Source organism: Macrobrachium nipponense, chromosome 28, assembly GCF_015104395.2.
Source record: "Macrobrachium nipponense isolate FS-2020 chromosome 28, ASM1510439v2, whole genome shotgun sequence".
Classification (NCBI taxonomy): domain Eukaryota; kingdom Metazoa; phylum Arthropoda; class Malacostraca; order Decapoda; family Palaemonidae; genus Macrobrachium; species Macrobrachium nipponense.
Genome location: NC_087217.1, coordinates 59630242 through 59649139, shown reverse-complemented (window position 1 = coordinate 59649139; position 18898 = coordinate 59630242). Strand labels below are relative to the sequence as shown.

At 38.3% G+C, this 18898-nt stretch overlaps 1 protein-coding gene across 1 annotated transcript in view; it reads left to right on the top strand.

Annotated features, from left to right (window-relative positions):
- Positions 1-16359, top strand: part of LOC135201784 (calcium-activated chloride channel regulator 1-like) — a 78303-nt gene extending 61944 nt beyond the window's left edge. Inside the window, 6 exon segments of the mRNA XM_064231035.1 lie at positions 4889-5142; positions 8048-8169; positions 11888-11996; positions 12274-13009; positions 13012-13383; positions 13588-16359. Coding sequence (XP_064087105.1) covers positions 4889-5142; positions 8048-8169; positions 11888-11996; positions 12274-13009; positions 13012-13383; positions 13588-15032 — 3038 coding nt within the window. The 3' untranslated portion in view covers positions 15033-16359.
- The last annotated feature ends 2539 nt before the right edge of the window (positions 16360-18898 follow it).

The following is an 18898-nucleotide window of genomic DNA, read 5'->3' as shown; positions in this document are numbered from 1 at the left end:
TAATAAAATCTCGGAAAACCTCCTTTTCCTCAGGATTCCCTGAGGATCCCGTGCTCCTGACCAAACAAGAGCACGATCCAGATTCCAGGAGCGACAGATATTCCCGCTCCAGCACGAGTTTCCTTAGGGCCTCTCGAAGGCCTTCAGGGGGGAAACGCCCCTCGCCCGGCCCTTCGCGCGCTCGTACATGGACCGACGGCTTCTAGATCTTTTACACTTTTTTTCGCCTCCTCCTCCTCTCCCCCCACCCCTATCATTCTTTCGGCACCTGCGATGTTAGGTGATGATATATATATATAACATCACCAGAGAGAGAGAGAGAGAGAGAGAGAGAGAGAGAGAGAGAGAGAGAGAGAGAGAGAATACTACTTTTTATCAAAATGTATGAGGTATAATTTTGCTTTAGGATTCCATCATTTTCGTAATTAGCAAAATATTTTGAACTTTGTAAAGAATGGAGTAATGATCCTGGTTCCCAAAAGATCAAAACAAACTGTTTCCAGGCGCTGGATGGAGCTGAATTGAACTGGCATACCGAAGTAAGGCGCGAAATCAAGTTTTTCAAGTGAAAACATTTTTCGTTTTTTACAAGTTCGTTAATTGTACATATTCTATGCAGGGTTGTGCATCAGGGGCAGGTTGTTAGATGGTGAGTGGGACTTAGAACGGAGGAATATCTTTCAGCTTGTATCAGTTTATAAAGTTTGTCGGTACTGCTGCATTGATTCTTTGCAAATAAGAGAAAGTATGGAGTTCTTATACATTTATTTTTATTATTCGTAGCATCATCACGAACGATCACAGTAAAAAAAAAGGAGAGTATTTATATCAGTACATCTTCAAAACTACTTTTCAGGGTTCTTTTTCTCCTGGATTATTATTAATATTATTATTTTCTCCATCGTCCCAGAGTATGAAATATCTCCCATCTCAATCTCCACGTACACACCATTACGAAGCTAATTACATCCTTGGCCTATCAGCCAATTAAAACCCCTATTAACTTCCAAAGTGCAAAGTCAGAAGGACACCCAAGGACTCCCTCCTGCCTCTCGTCCTAATCGCCATCCTTCCACTGGTGCTGTCGATGGTGTCAGCGATTGTATGATACTGTCATCAGGGGGCACTGTAAAAGGGGTATGTGTCCGCCACTGGCAGTTGATAGATTTGATGTTTGATATCAGGAGAGAGAGAGAGAGAGAGAGAGTGAGCGAGAGATCAGCAGCATCAAGAGCACCTGTATTACATGGTGGCTCCCTCCTTCATTTTATGTCCCATATCCTGCTGCAAATCTCTCTTCAAATGAATATCATTATATTGGCAACTTTCTTATCTACCTCTGGCATTAATTAGTCAATAAAAAACTGTAAAAAATGAATCGGTACAAATATGCCATTGTTTTCAGTTGATAACATCCACTCCCTTCTGCAACTTTCAACTCTTTTCCTTTGTTCCAGTTTCTGCTATCAACTCTGCAACTGTCTCCTCTACCCCCTACTCTTCCACCTCCTACTACTCTTCCACCTCCAGACGCACCACGCCCCTCCCGAGACTCCTCTCCCCCACCGAAAAATTTAATTACAGTAAGACACGGAGCCAGACCTCCCCCCTCCCCCCTCCCGCATCCCATCCACCCCGAAGCCATCGTTTTCTCCCAGCGCCGTCCCGTAAACAGTTGTAGACTCGTTTGAACGCACCCATAGCATAGGGCTGAACATCCCTTACGAAATGATAGACATTAGCGACCTTAATGTCATCTGGGTCAGAGAATCGAAACCGTTTATCAAAAGAGGTGAACGTCGGCCGCGCCGTTCATTACGGGTCTCCTCCATCTCGCGTTTTGATTTTCGATCGTTTTCTCTTCCTGTTGCCGTTCGTTCGTTCGGTTGGTTCATGATGATGCCGATGATGACGACTCTGGGTGGGCTTTTAAATCCCATCTTTATGGCAGAGCACCTTTATTCTCTCTCTCTCTCTCTCTCTCTCTCTCTCTCTCTCTCTCTCTCTCTCTCTCTCGCATCGAGTTAAACAAAAGTGCTTGGCCAACACTTGGTTTCACACTTTCCTCCTCCCGTTGTTGTTTTGATTAGCTGAACTTTTCCTTTCATTACTCTTTTTTTTTATACATATACCGGAAATAGAAAGAAGGCATTTTTGGAAATTCGTTTTTTGTATCGAACTCCTTCAGCTCTATTTCAAAAATACGTAATATATATATATATATATATATATATATATATATATATATATATATATATATATATGTGTGTGTGTGTGTGTGTGTGTGTGTGTGTATGAGAGAGAGAGAGAGAGAGAGGGAAAGGAAATATTAATTATTACCGCTCTCAAGACTAGCATTACTGTTATTAACTCGGTTATTATAATTACCCACGAAATTTTTTTCCCTCGCGAACCTTCGGTAGTAAGAGAGCGGACGAAAGACGGGATTCCTCAAGTAAGAAAATCACGAGTAAGTGGAGGGAAAAAAAAGAAAAGCTCCCGATTAGAGCTCGGGTATTGCTTGCCCTGAAGTTATTTGATTCTAATTAGATCGTGATACGCAGTTCTAGTGCCCAGGGTTTAGAGAGACTCGGGATTCTGGTGATCTCAGACGGTTGGAAATTGAGAAGTAATAGAAAATGAAATGAAAAATGGAAAAAAATTAATGACATTCAGAGGAAACAAGGATTTTTTTTTCATTACGTTGTGGAGTTTCGTGATTTTTTTTATTATTATTATTAAATATAGTTATTTTTACCTTTTTTTCTGTCACTTTATCCTTGATTCTAAGTTTCATACTTATTTCAGAGTGAGTTCCATTTTCTCTCTCTCTCTCTCTCTCTCTCTCTCTCTCTCTCTCTCTCTCTCTCTCAGCCGATCTAGCCTTATCACATTTCTGCTACTTGAAAAATAAATCGGAAATTAGACGCCCGGGGATCTTGAAAACTTCAAATATTGACATTTTTATTTTGAAAGATCGGTTGACTGATTGATTATTTGAGTGCTCTGGCGTCGGAAAATTAAGGGTTATTAAAAAAGGAAGGGTTGGATTTGCCACGTATATGAAATATGATATTTCGACACATGATCACTTTCGCATGAAACAGGGAAACATTGTTATTCCGATTTGTTAAAACGATCATAAATTGTCGCCAAGTTCCTTGACAGCCAGTTCATACCAACCAGTATTATTCCCGTATATGAATTCAAGTCCAATGCAAAAACGCATAATCATATTCGCTGATGCTTTAATCAAAATAATGCTCTAACATGTTTTCAATCACTTCGCTTTTCCACGTTCATTATTATTATTATTATTATTATTATTATTATTATTATTATATTATTAATTATTATTAGAAGAAGAAGAAGGAGAAGAATAAGATCAAACCTATTTATATAGAACAAGGCCACAGGGGCCATTGACTAGAAATTCAAGCTTCCAAAGAATATGGTGTTCATAGGAAGAAGTAAAACGAGGTAAAGGGAAATACAGAAAGAGACCCCACTTATTGGAAGAGAGAAAAAAATTAACAAATGAATAAAAATGAATTAAAATGCAAGGAGAATAGTACAAGGGTAGTAATGTAATTGCACTTTTGCTTGAACTTCTGAACTTCTGGAGTTCCAGATGGTATAAACAGCCCCTGTTTTCATTGCATCCACTGACCATCATCTCCTCGTCAGGAAATAACCCCCGAAATGTGTTGCGGAGAATTAGCTCCTCTTGGAAAGGGTACTCACGAGTTCCTCGACCAAGTCTATTAAAAACAACCAAAGCTATACTTAGATAAATGGGAGACTCAATATAAAAAATGGAATTTCTTGGGCATGGTACGCCTCGAGGGCAGAGTCGCTGGAATTTCGGGGCCCAGGGCTATTGCTTAATAACAGGGGTGGGGCTTACAAGTGCCCACTGACCCAACAACAACAGCCTCGGCGGGTTCTCGAAACCCGTGTGATATTTGTCCAGTTCACAATTAAGTGTACGAGTTACTCGTACACTCGTAATGCCTGTGTGTAATGCCCGTGTGTGTGTGTGTGTGTGTGTATGTGCATGTGCATGTGACAATTTCTTCATCTCACCTGGGGTATGATAGATGCCTCGGGGGTCATGATTTCCTTGTTCGTGTTACCGGACAGGTTACCTGTTATCGACGTTGCTTATCTCCTGGTTCCTGGGGTCTTTGTCGTGAGCTTCTGCTGGTGTCTGAAAAGTCTGGAAGGTGTAATGATTCTCTCTCTCTCTCTCTCTCTCTCTCTCTCTCTCTCTCTCTCTCTCTCTCTCTCTCTCTCTCTTCTTGCATGTCTTGTTTCGTCTACATTTTATTTCTGGTTACCCCAGGTCGTCGTTTTTTTTTTTTTTTTTTTTGTGAGAGCGTACATCGCTTCCATCTCCGTGTGAAAGCAGCGTTTAGTCGATGCTACTTTTTTTTTTTTTTTTTTTTTTTTTTTGCAGATCAGAATGTCCTCTTTGTTACTCTGAGAAAATGAATAATATTTTAGGACGTCGGGAATAAAAGTCTCAAGAAGGAAGAATTGAACTGACGCATGCTTATTTATATATATAAATGTATATCAGTGATGAAAAATGATTTCAACATAATTTTTACCTCCGATTTCTTTTGATGTGGTGAAGCTGTTTTTATTATTTATTCAGAATCACGACCGTTTTCATAACTTTTTTTTCATTGCATTTATAAATTTTAGACATTGATCTATACATAGGCAATTATCAGCCTAAAACGTGTTAATATTTTGCATTGTTAACATCTGTTGTAATTTGATTTATATATGTATCTACGAGATGTTTATTATGTTCATAGATTTACTATTCACAGTTCATCACCTCATCCCAAAAGCTAAAAATGTTGTGTTTCGCTTTCAGGACGACTCCTGGCCTACGAATGGCTGAAGTATCGATACGGCGTCTTCGAAGAAACCGGCCACGTGAATGACCCTCGAAGTCCCAGCTACTACAGATCCTCGGACGGTGAATGGAAGCCGACCACCTGCGCCAACGTCCCTCTGGAGGGAGATTCCTCTTGCGGGAGCAGAGACCTCTCCTGCCCTTCGGAATTCGAGCCGAAAGAAAAGCAGGGGCTGACGAAGTCTTTCATGGCGTTTCCCGAGTTGCCGACGGTGAGTTGAGGGTTTGATTCTCTCACCTTTCTGATCGTGCTCTCAAACTGCATTTTAAATGCTGCGTAATTCAAGTCCTCTCGTGATTACCCGTTAATACCATATAAAGTCCCCACTAGCAATTTTAAGCTCATTTTATTTGTCCATGTATATTTTTTGTGGTATTTAAAGCTCCAACCACTACCCATTAGGCAGTGGTAAAATTTGATTACTGTAAATCTCCTGAGTTCTCATTTACTGGTACATATGAGAGAGAGAGAGAGAGAGAGAGAGAGAGAGAGAGAGAGAGAGAGAGAATGATTAACTTCCCTCGGTTCTGTAATAAATAAGGGACCGGTGAAATAGGAGTTTATGTCGGACACGGAGAAATTGTCCACTGATTGCCGGCCGTCGTTTCTGGATCACTATTCTCAGACCATCGAAATCACCTGGTCGTGTTTTTCGTCCTTCAATCTAGTGAGCTGCAAAGAATCGTGTGTGTTTAAGCGTTTTCCATGTTTGGATTTGTTTTATGCCGTCGTGTTTACTTCTGTCTACTTCAGTGTTAAGTTGGAATCTGTATTTTAAAGTTTTTGTTTATATTAATTTATATTTCATGTGTGAATATTGGTACAATGCGGTGGACGTCACTGGACAAATAATGTTTAAATTTACCCGTTGTATGATTCAGATGGCTAGAATTTTTTATTTATATTTTCAAGGAGAGAGAGAGAGAGAGAGAGAGAATCCTAGGAGAAACTTCCACGGACAGAATTCTTTCACCCTCAAAGATGGTTCCTAACTATAACCACAATGCCTTAACCACAGTAACCGCAGCTTCCAGAGAATCTCTTGCTCTCTTTCTCTCTTATTTTACTTAATTCCAGTGAATGGAATGACTTGCCTTTTTTGTATTGCATGGGGATCTCTCTTTCTGTATCTCATTAATGTTACTCTCTCTCTCTCTCTCTCTCTCTCTCTCTCTCTCTCTCTCATTTTATTTGCTTCCGTTGAATGAAATTACTTGCCTTTTTTTGTATTGCGGGAGATTCTCCTTCTGTTTCTCTCATTCATGTTTGTTATTCTCTCTCTCTCTCTCTCTCTCTCTCTCTCTCTCTGCTTCCATTGAGTGAAATTACTTCCTTTTGTATTGAAGAGAAATCTCTCTCTCTCTCTCTCTCTCTCTCTCTCTCTCTCTCTGCTTCCATTGAGTGAAATTACTTCCCTTTTTGTATTGAAGGAGAATCTCTCTCTCTCTCTCTCTCCCTCTCTCGTTTCCTGGTTTTATCAGCTTCCCTTTTCTCTCTTTATCACCCTTTCTGTTTCAATACCGCGCCACTCTTACCTGTTCCTCCCTCATCCTCAGGATACATGCACCTCCCCCCATCTGCTCCCACCACCACCACCTACCTGCCCATTCTCTCTCACAGCCTGAGAAATGTAGTGAAGATCGCCCGGAGGTTCGTGGTTACCCACGGTCATTTATCATACCGACTACGCTAACCCCGATATTACTACAATTACTGTCATATCACATTTTCATCTCTGGGATGCGCGATGGCGGAGGAGGCTCTCTCTCTCTCTCTCTCTCTCTCTCTCTCTCTCTCTCTCAAGTGTTGAAAAGGAAACTATTTAATATTTAGAAATTAGGCCGCCAGTGGCTTTTGCTAATATGTTGAAAACATCGCCGTTAAAATCAATCACCCTCTCTCTCTCTCTCTCTCTCTCTCTCTCTCTCTCTCTCTCTCTCTCTCAAAACTGTATCTGAAATGTAAATGGGAAAAGTTGCACTTTAAATGTTATGGGTTTTGCGATATTGTTAAAACAGATGAGGCTCCTTTGCTGTGATGAAAGGGGCTTCCTTGTGTGTGCGTGCGTGCGTGTGTGTGTGTGTCTGTCTGTCTGTTCGAAAGAGTGAGAGAAAGAGAGATTCAAACGATAACATTTTCTACCTCTTTGAAATGCCGATGTATATCATGTTCCAGAAAATATGTATTGTATTTTCGAGAGAGGTATTTCAGGTTCGTCCGAAATTTATCGTTTTCTACGCTATTAAAGTGGTCCACTTCGATATATTTTAGACTGATGCAATATTTTTTTTATTTAGTTTTACTACAGAAATTGTTTCTCTGCTTTAATTTTCAGTTTTAATACAATCTCGGCTAAATTTTTTTTAAAACCACATTTCTTCCTTCATGATGACTTCGGCAGTGACCCATATCAATAGGGAAAAGCTACTGAAAAATAAATTAAGTACATGGCAAATGAAATTAAACGCCATTATAAAAAAATAATAAAAAAAAATAACATTAAAAATATCAATATCCCGTTCATCGTCGGAGGAGGACACGACCTTTAAAACAATAACCTCTCAGATTGAGAACACTACGGGGGAGGGGTGCCCCATAGCTATCGTAATCATCAATCTTATTTTTCTAATATCAATTTGTTTTTTATAATTTGTGTTTTGAATGCGGCTTTCCTTTATTTACTTGTTGTATTTACTTTGTTTGGCTATCTTGAAATTTTTGCTAGCTTAAGTTTTTTATCTTGAAACTTTTTCATTATCTTAAATTTGATTATCTTAAATTTTTTTATCTTTCAGATTTGTTTAGCTGTATTAATTATTTTTATCTCGATTTTTTATCTTAAATTGTTTTTGCTATATTACATTCTTATCTTAATTATTTGCCCTAAATTTTTCTTATCTGAAACCTTTTTCAAAAAAGTTTATTTATTTTTTATTTTTATTGTTTCATATATTTTAAATTTTTATCTTAATTTTTTTGCCCTAAATTTTTCTTATTTATCTTAAACTTTTTCAAAAAAAATTTTTATTTATTATTATTATTATTATTATTATTATTATTATTATTATTATTATTATTATTATTATTATTATTATTATTATTATTATTTACTACAGGTGACGGAACTCTGCGACGAGGGAAGCCACGTCCAAGAGGCACCGACTCTTCACAACCTCCTTTGTGACGGAAAGTCTGTCTGGGAAGTCATCAGAGCCTCGGCCGATTTCCAGAGCAACAGGTAATCATTATGCCCAGAGATTGATGTGGACTAATTTCTCTCTCTCTCTCTCTCTCTCTCTCTCTCTCTCTCTCTCTCGCTCTCTCTCTCTCTCTCATCTCTCTCTCTCTCTCTCTCTCTCTTAATGAATTTGCGTGTAGTTCAACTTTATTAGACGTGATTCTCTTTTTTTTATCACAGCTTCGTCGATAATTATTTGACGGAGTAAAATAGATTCATAGTCTCTCCAGAGTGATATAGTGATATTCTCTCTCTCTCTCTCTCTCTCTCTCTCTCTCTCTCTCTCTCTCTCTCTCTCTCTCTCTTCTCTCTCTCTCCTCTCTCTCTCAATATATTAGCGTGCAGTTGTACTGTATTAGACATGACTCCACTAATCGGAGCATCTTCGATTTCTTAAGCAGCAAGCGATATTTTAACTGCAATTTCTTACTGTCTGTGTAACTTTGATTTAAGGTGGAGCTACTCGAGTGAATTCGATGGTGGGGAGGGTTTTGGGGAGGGGAGGGGCAGGAGGATGTATTTTGTGGTTTAATATGGTGTGAGGGTTTGGGGGGGAGGGGCAGGAAACGGTATTTTGTGGTTTAATATTTGTGAGTAGAAAAGTACGAGGACTTATGTCAAACATAACACTCTCTCTCGCAGCACATACACACACACACACACACACACACACACATATATATATATATATATATATATACATATATATATATATATATATATATATATATATATATATATATATTGCATTGCGCTAGAGAGAGAGAGAGTTCCGTTTGAAATAAATCCTTTTGCTTTTTTATTGTTCTCTTGAAATATCCTATCATTCCATTAAAAAAATTTGCTAGAAAAAATGCATCTCTTCAATTAGTTCCCTCAAACCAGGCTCGTATTAAGATAAAACCTTCTAATTGAACAAGCAACTTTCAATTAAACTTAGAAGAGCTTTCGTGTACCGCATGATGGGAACCATTCCAGATTCGTTCCATGACTCACCTGAAACAGAAATAGCGTTTCGAGTTCGGCCAATTAATTGGTAATTAAGGACATGGTCGCTGTTGCACATTTCGGAAATTGATCTTGAAGGATTTGCTCAGCCCCTTTCCAAAGACTCCCGCTTCCCCCCACCCTCCCTCTCCCCATTTCCAACACACACACACACACACACACACACACACACACACGCACACACACAGACACCTCCTTACGTTCGTTTCCTTGGGCTGAAATGTAACTCTTTGGTAGCAGGAAATGGTAATGGGGTTCATTTAGCAGTTATCGTTGTTAATTTTGTTTCTTCTCATCTAATTCATATGAAATGGTACTGTACCAGGAAATGTTTTTACCATAAATTTTAGTGGAGCCATTCGTTCTTATTAATATTTAGAATTTGAGCTCCCTCCTTTTTTTTTTCTTTTTTTTTTAAGCGTTTTCTCATTTATCTGCTGTTTCCTTTGAATTGAACAGTTTTCAACATTCTCTGGCTGACATACGTTCGTATTCTTTCGACGAAGGGCTACGCAAAAATGTTGGCAGAAGTCATAATGTAAATTTTAGCTTTTTATCATTTGTAATCTCTTATACCCCCGTTTTAGTTCAGCCAATGCTGAAAGCCAGATTTCCATTGTAGTATCCAGAATTCATCGTCATTTCGTTTTATTCATATTACTTTTGACTTATTCCATAGCCAGTCTTTGCTTAGCTCCTCTGGATGACAGAACATGAAATATGTCGTGGTTTTTTCTTACTAATGGAACAATGTTGTCAAGCGGTTTATTTTTATATTCATATTCATGTCAATGATCTTTTTATGCATGACAAGGAAAATCCCTCCCACCCCCCACCCACTTTTTCTGATGCTAACCCTTAGCGCTAATCAGACGATTTTAATAACAGTTATTTAGAGGAAAGCAATATTCTCTCTCTCTCTCTCTCTCACTAAACTGCAGAGTTCAGCCTTGGACTGCAGTCGAGGCACTGTACATAGATTCAATTAAGTTTCTATTGAAACCTTTCTTCCCAATCTTCCCTGCAGCTTTTGGACACCTTCTGGTTTGTAATTATCCGTAATTATCATAGTGTAATTAGCCTGGCAACTACATGCCTTTGGATTATTGTTTGTTGCAGCAGCGAGACTCTTGGCATAGATTGTGGCCCATAAATACAATGGGGACAAATCTTCGTAATTGAAGTATAATTGCACGTTGCTTTGGAGTGTGTATTGGATGGAATGTCTTCCGTGTAGACATTACGTCATTTTCTTCAGTTCGTTATGCCGTTTGTGATTAGAAGAATGACATATAACGTAATGATTCACTTATCCCCTTTCTCTATCGAAGGTACTCTTGAATTAGAATCTGATCCCTGTGTAGATATGGTCACGGAATACGATCTTTTCTATTTCTTTTCTTTCGTTGTTTGAGGAACGTAATATTTGACTTTCTCAATCTAAGGGATCATAATTCTTTGATGCTTGACTGGTATTTCTTTATAATGATGTTCAGGATCTTTTGAAAGGACACTTGCCATGAATGCTTACTCTCTCTCTCTCTCTCTCTCTCTCTCTCTCTCTCTCTCTCTCTCTCTCTCTCTCTCTCTCTCTCTCTCTCTCTCTCTGTCTCTCTCTCTCTGCAGCACATTCACTTTTCCGTTTGTGCTTAAGTATGCATTACTAACCCAGTCTTGTACGCACCCCCATAAATATGTCGCGGAGAAACCAAATGAATATTTTGCTTAGAGGAAGAAGAAGAAAGGAAACCTCAGTGCAGGTTCTGTTCGGCCCAATCACCTCCGGTCTGCTGACCAAAACAAATATGAAAACTGCAATTAAGTTAGGGAGTAATGAAGGCCTTTCTAAAACCCTAATCGCGTAGGCCTGCCGACGGAATATTTGCGCTGGATATTTGTGGGCTGTTACACATAGAAGTCCGAAGTTAATAACACTCGTAAACTAATTAACTACTCGATCTTTATGACCAAGTTAATTACGTGAAAGCCAGATGGTGTGGCCAGTGGGGGAAAAAAATTGAGGAAGAGAGTGGGTGATTGTTGGGAAAAGACCAGACAGATGGACAGATCTGTGATGAGTTTGGGCTGAAAAGTAATACAGATTTTTTTTTTTCCTTTTCTTTTTTTACTGCAGTAAACACCCAGTAATAAATTTCAGGTCAGTGAACTGTAATTAAATGGCTTTCAGGATGATTAACAGACTTGTTTATGAAATGCAGAAGAGTTAGCTCGAAAAGGTGATCCATTTTTTTTCTTTCGGTATTCCAAATAGTAGACCCCAACTTGATGAACTGCTATTACAATGTAGGGGTTTTACCCTGTGTTTGGGGCAGGCCTTGGCATTTTAGGCCCTCTGATTACAGCTTTCGAAGATGCACTGGGCCTTAGCAGCTTAGGAGGGAACATTTATCGTGGAAATGATTGTTATCGAGGTTAAACGTTGGTGCGTGTGGCATCACAAAATATGTCCGTGTTGCTCTATATTTATGTGTTGATAGTTTCGTCAAGGGTCATGTTATCGAACTGGTTAAGGATTTATGTTGCGCGCTCTCTCTCTCTCTCTCTCTCTCTCTCTCTCTCTCTCTCTCTCTCTCTCTCAATCAGTGTTACCATTCTTTAAGGTACCGTAACATTTATTTTTACTTAACTTCCTATGTACTTGCATTAATTATACGATAATTAATTGGCTTTTTTGTTTGTATTTCTTTAGAAATAGCGAAGCCGAACTGAAAGAGGGCGAAGTCTTCTTCCAGTACATTCAACCTCAGAAACCAAGAATCATACTGCTCATTGAAGATACCAACGTCATGAATGTGCAGGTAATAATTGTTCGTTCTTTGCATTGTTTTTGTTGTCTACGTACAGTAGATGATTTTCAAGTCTTCAAACCCATTTAACTATTTTTTGTACCGTGTGTATTTGCTCTAATCAAATAGCTTTTCTGTAACTGAAAAAGACTTATTTTTGCTCTCATAATATGGTTTATGATGATGACAATTTAATGATTTGTGTATAATGTAGCTTCTGGCTAAGTGTATTTTAAATTTCCATTTGCACGTATGACCATACATTTGACCATTTCCCTTTATTTTTCAGAAACGTTGGGATTTCATGCGAAAAGCTCTGAAGAAATTTGTGACGTACGATGTACCCGATGGCCACAGTATCGGTCTAGTAGTCTTCGATTCAATTGCTGCCACCAAGTATCCCTTAACGATGCTCACTGACGGCGCCGTTCGCGAGAAGGTTGGCTCATCCTTGCCCAGAAAGCCTTCTCGGGAAGGCCAGCACAAGCGATGCATCATCTGCGGCCTCCGAGAGTCTCTCAACTTACTTCGCGAAGACGGCCTAGGAGGGCACATCGTCTTGGTCACAGCTGGGAACGGTATTTTGAGCGAGATGGAATACCAGGAGGCGGTGGAGGTACTCGACAATGCTCACGTTTCCTTACACTCCATCATTTACCCACAGACTGAGAAATATCCCAAGCCAGCTGAAGGTCTGGAAAAATTGGCAGCTCACACTGGCGGTGACACATTCATAGTCCCGGATGAGGGCATTGGGGCCGATTCAAAGCTGCGAATGTACTACAACCTCCTCGATGCTTTTTATCACACCTTGAGTATCGCACTTGGTCATTCTGTCCTCCCTATCAAAGTCCATTCAGCTGAGCATCCCGGTGGCAGAGTGCCATTCTCAGAGGGTAGTTTCTTGATGGATCCGTCTCTGGGCTCCGATACTGTCTTTGCCATTTTTTACTATGACATGACCCACGTTGGTAATTTGGTCCACTTAGTTAGTCCTCATGGGCAAGTCATTGATACAGCAAATATGCAAAAGAAGATGCAAACATCAACATGATTACCATACGGTTGATGGAAGCCCAGGTCACCTCAGGCCTCTGGCATTACAAAGTGGAAAATCACGCCGATTCACACCAAGCACTTTACGTCCAAGTGACTTCCAGACCTCGGTCTCACGCCCAGGCATCGAGTGTAGATCTGCGTGCCTGGACTAACCATCCATCAGGAGTAGTCAATGCATCGGACACCACAATGCCATTTGCTTTGTACACAGAACTGATGGCTGGTTCAACGAGTATCGGAAACGCTCAAGTAATCGCCACATTTTCAAGACTTGGCAATTACAACAATGGAAGTCAGTATCCTCCAGTGGAAGTTGAGTTGCTGGATAATGGATTGACAGGTTAGTATAAAGACAGTAATGTACATTATAAGCATTAGACTGGAAGAATACAGTAAAGTAGTGTTGTTATAGTTTGTGTACAATTTTCAGTTGTCATCCATACACTGTAAATTATTTTAATTAGTATGTTCAAACTTCAGAATAAAAGATACATCATTGATCAATTTCTCTGACTTTTGTACTAAAGGAATTTTTCTGTTCTAGGTCCTGATATGATTCAAGGTGATGGCGTGTATTCTCGATTTGTCCCCAGCCTAAGATCAGCAAAGTATAGCATAACTGTTCAGGTGAAAGGTACACTAGATGGTTTTACATTTTCCCGTCATGCAAGGATCGGCACCGTCAGTATCGTTGGAACGCCTCCTGTACAAGACATCCTTCCACCATCTCGCATCATGGATTTCCGTGCTACTTTAGAATCCAGTTCCACCTCCAAAGTTCACTTCACTTGGACCGCTCCCGGAGGTGATGCAGATTTTGGCAGTGCCGATCATTATGTTGTGATGATTTCTCGCAGTCAGCAGGATCTAAAAGAGGGTCTTGGTACAACTCTTGAAGGTTGGCCAGTGCCACTTGAGTCTCAGACTCAACAGGAGCATACGATCAACTGGAATGTTTATGATACCATGAATTATCTGGCTTTATATGCTGTAGATCAGGCTGGAAATGAATCTCCACTTAGTAATATTGTTACAGTTTATGTGCCATCACCTCCAACCACAACTAGTTATCCCTCATCTTCTGTAGTCCCCATTTCCACACCAAATAATTCTGCTTCCAAGGAGGACACTGCAGCCCCTGTTCTAGCTGCCCTTGACACACGCCAGCTGGCTGTTTTGCTCGGTTGCCTCGGAGGGATTATAGTAGTGGTAAGTCTTATCCTCTGTTACTGCAAAGCTGTCCATCATCGTCATCGTAAGGCAGCTGCTGCCAAGAAATCATGTGAGCCTCAAGATTCGTACAGCGTTACAGTCACAATTTCACCCAAGAGTACTGATTTCTCTGACAACAAGGACTCTCAACAGAGCCTAAAGAAAGATTACATAAGTCCAGTTGAGTCCTGGTCTGCCTCTCAGCTACTCAGCAACCACTCTGACAATAAGCGAAACAGTGTCTCAACTAACTCTGACAATTCTAACCAGAGTGCACCAGCTAAGAAGATGTACGGTGATTACCCACCAGGAAATGAATGCAACGAGAACAGCCAGTACCAATATCAGTATGTTGCCTATCCTGACCATTATCAGGCCTCCAGTGAAGGATTCCCAACACCAACAGAAGGCTACCCAACTCCATCAGATGAATACCCACCTCCTCCAGAGGACTACCCTAGTGACAACTACCCACCACCTTCCGAGGTTCATTCTTACGTGAGCTCACAGCCATCCGATTCATTCTTGTCTGTCTCCTGTGACGTGCTTCCATCATCCCACGGACCGCCCGCATATGCTCCGTATCCTGCTTATGACGCTTCCCTCAGGTCCACCAAAGTCCCACCCCCAATCCCACCTAAGCCTAAGGTCTTGTATACACCAGAGCCTTACAGCACACCCGAACCTTACTTGTACGATGCTCAGTCGCTCGATCCTCACTCCTCTTCGCTCTCTGTTGCTTCTGACAAAAGGGTGCGCAATGTCACCATGGTCTGAAGTGGAACCTAGCTCATTATGATGAGTCCACAGGCATTGTGCTGCAAGTAACATGCTCATAATACAAAGAAGGAGAGAAAGACAGGTCACTCCTGAGGTAGTGAAATCAGAGAGTTTGTGTCAGATGCTGAGCAGAAATCGTGAAATTGATGGGTTTCGTACAGAGACATAAATAGTTTTCATGTGACTGCCGCGTCGCTAAAACTGATCATGGGGCCTTTGATGAGGCATAGACGTGCTAAGGGATGATGATGGATGTTGATGAGATTGTTAAGTATAGTGCTAGTGCTTCCTGTTGTGCCAAAATGGTTCTTTTCCTGTCTTCAGCATTTGCAGAATGCTATGTAAAGAGGCAGTAAAGACTGCATGGAGGTTTTGTCGTATGCCCTGAGAGACTTGTTTGTCTCTTAAGGTATAAACAAAAGAAACAAGATTTCAGTTTCTGCATGAAATGACACCATATTTCTGGAAAAGCTAAGCTATTGCATTTTTCATCCGATAATGTCAGATTTTAAGGAAATCTCATTCCATAAGAGATCTCATTAGACTAAACCATGAGTCAGCTGATAAAACCATGTATATAAGCATTATATAGGTTGTCTGCATTTGCAGTTAAACGAAATTCATTAGGGTTTTGTGATAATTTAGTAAAAGGCAGAGAGATTGTGAAAGAAGAATGAATGAAGCTATAAGAGTGAGAGAATACCTTGTATGTGTAATAACCGCATCTTAGTTTTAAAATGTTTGTACTGTAAAGTAATGAGAGTATTTGGAATAATGCTACACATAATTAATGATGTATCACTGAACCAGGTCTAGCTGCAAGGTACGGATTGACTTAAAAATTTTATGTGCATAATATTTGTTCTGCTGAATTTTAGGTCCAGGTACCGTAAATATTTGCAGAAATATTTTATTTGTTTTATGGTATAATACCTTTATACTTTCATTAATATGAGATGTGATTATTTCTTATCAAACAATGAGGACATTGACAATTCTTGCAAAGGAAGTGAATAGTTTAAGGCGTTTTGTTTAAGACGGCATTGTCATAGTGGTAATTGCAGTAATATCATAAATGCTTGCTGTGTACAGTGATTGTATTTCATAATGTTACATTTATTGTTTATTAAATATTTATTTCTAGTCACCATATCAATTTATTGGCATTATAGGCTAAGAGTTTTTTTTACCATGAAGATTTTTTTGCTCCAAGTGATATTTAGGCTTGTGCAATTTAATTACCTGTATGTATATATTGTAAAGGAGGATAACTTTTAAGTGGACATGTAAATACTTTTTATAAATAAAGTGACGCTTTCTTTAACCTGTTTCACTTACACCTAGTGATTTTGTAGTCATCTTGTTTGCTTATAGTATCAAATTGCCATGAGTTATCTCTAAAACAAACATATATGAAGAAGATGTAAGCATCAAATATGGATACGGGCCTGTTTTTAAACCTGTGAGGATGAAACTTCAAATAAAATCGAATAAGTCTATCGTAAAGTTCATAAGGCAGAACAGAAGAGTGACCCCTGTATTCATTCTCTCTCGTTTTCATAGTATAAGAAAGAAAACGTACTAAATATAACTAGAACTAAACAAAATATATTGTGCCCTGCAGTTGAGAATGACGCGACTTGTGCTTAATTGTGAAAAGTGCAAGCTCTCGAACATATTAGCCATGTTAATCTATCCGGTGTGCATTTTTACGCCTTGGATTCTAATTACCGAATAATGACATTATCATGTAGTTACCTATCAAATTTTATTGGAAAAACTGTATGTTTAGGACTTGAGAATCCTTGCTAGATAAATGAAGTCAAAAGGTTCTCAGGCTTCGCCAGCCGTTCATGAAAGGATGCGTGACGTCTTTCCTGTGTGCGGCACGGGAATCTATTGACCTTTTATGTGTGTGTGTGTGTGTGTGTGTGTGTGGTTTAGGGTCCTGGTCAGGTTAAACTGGATATGCTGCTCGGCTCTTGACGTTTCGTAAATTTATGGTCATTTTTTTTTTTTTTTTTTTTATAGAGGGAAGATGTGCATTAAACGATTTGGTTGTGTTAATTTTTTGGGTCGGCATTTTCATGAAGAGCGTTAAGCTATTCTGCCAGTCTGTTTTGCATCATCGTCCTTTATGCTTGACAAGGCTTTCATTTTATCTAAAGGGACATCTATACTTCGATGAAATGATAGTTTGAGATATAACCAGACCCACTTAGATTTCTCGTTGGCACGCTCATTAGACACCTGACTTGAAATTCGTGGAGAATATTGTCCGTATCAGTGCCACGTTTTTAAATTCCTGAAGAAATACGAAATGTCTAAGGTTGTTGACTACAGTGAATGAAATCTCCTAATCCTAACTTCGATAATGTAGATCGATCCATCATAACGTAAGTTAAAATGTATTTCACTGAGTTTCGTGGGATTAATGTTAGAAAACTATTGGGCTCACTTTCAGTGAGACTCAGTGATTGACCTTTTTAACTGTTATGCAGAAAATATTCTATTTTTATTATAACCAATTATCGCTCCTTAAATTTCTCTGGGAATATTTTTTATTTAAATCATTTTAATTGAATATAGTATTGTAAATTAAGTAGTAGGTACCTACCAATGGTGAAAAAGGTGAATGTAGATCAGATATGAGGGAGAGCAGCAAAAACAAAACAAAAAAACAAAACAAAAAAACGAAAAAAATAAACTCAAGATAGCTTGAGATTAGTGAGAAACATGTAAGACTTTTCAAACAAATATAAAAGCTTTTAGGTAAAGAAAAAGTAGAAAGGTTAGTCTTCTTGGAAATCTGAGGATAGACCAGATTAAATGTTCTGTGAGTAGAAATTGACAGAATCTCTCTCTCTCTCTCTCTCTCTCTCTCTCTCTCTCTATCTCTCTCTCTCATATATATATATATATATATATATATATTATATATATATATATAGATATATATAGATATATATATATATATATATATAGATATATATATATATATATATATATATATATATATATATATATATCTATATATCTGATATATATTTATATATATGATATATTATATATATATATATATTATATATATATATATATATATATATTTATATATATATATATATTAATATATATATATATATCTATCATCTATATATATATATATATATATATATAGATAGATAGATAGATAGATAGAATATATATATATATATATATATATATATATATATATATAGATATATATATATATATATATAGATATATGATATATAGATATAGATATATGATATAGATATATATATATATATATATATATATATATATATATAATATATATATATATTTTAATTCCTGAAAATTACCTACAGCACATTTTAGCCGAAATGAGGTTCCAACAACAAAATTGGAACTTAAAAGAAATTGTTACTCCGATGCTGAACGTACTTCAACCATTGGTGAAGCATTCTCTACTAATTTCCAGAAATGTTAATATCTTATCCACGTTCGAAGTTTGGACTGAATATATTTAACTTTACATTCTTATTCAATGGCAATTCCAGTTAGATACTCTGTAAAAATCGCCCAGTTTGATTTGGGCATAGCAGCTCTCCATCCATAATGCAGTAGTCCGTCTAGAAACGCAGAGTTAGGCGTCATTAATAGCATATTGCTTTCGAAATCAGAATTCAGGATTGATGTAATCTATGACAGAACAATGCAATTGAAATCGCAATACCTAGGAAAATGCCTGAAATTTTGATTTATTATTTGCTTTTATATGTTAAGTATCGTCCCTTATGGATTTTTTTTTAGTTTACCGTTCTTCCAAGTTTTGCATTCATTGGCCTGGTCAATTTTTT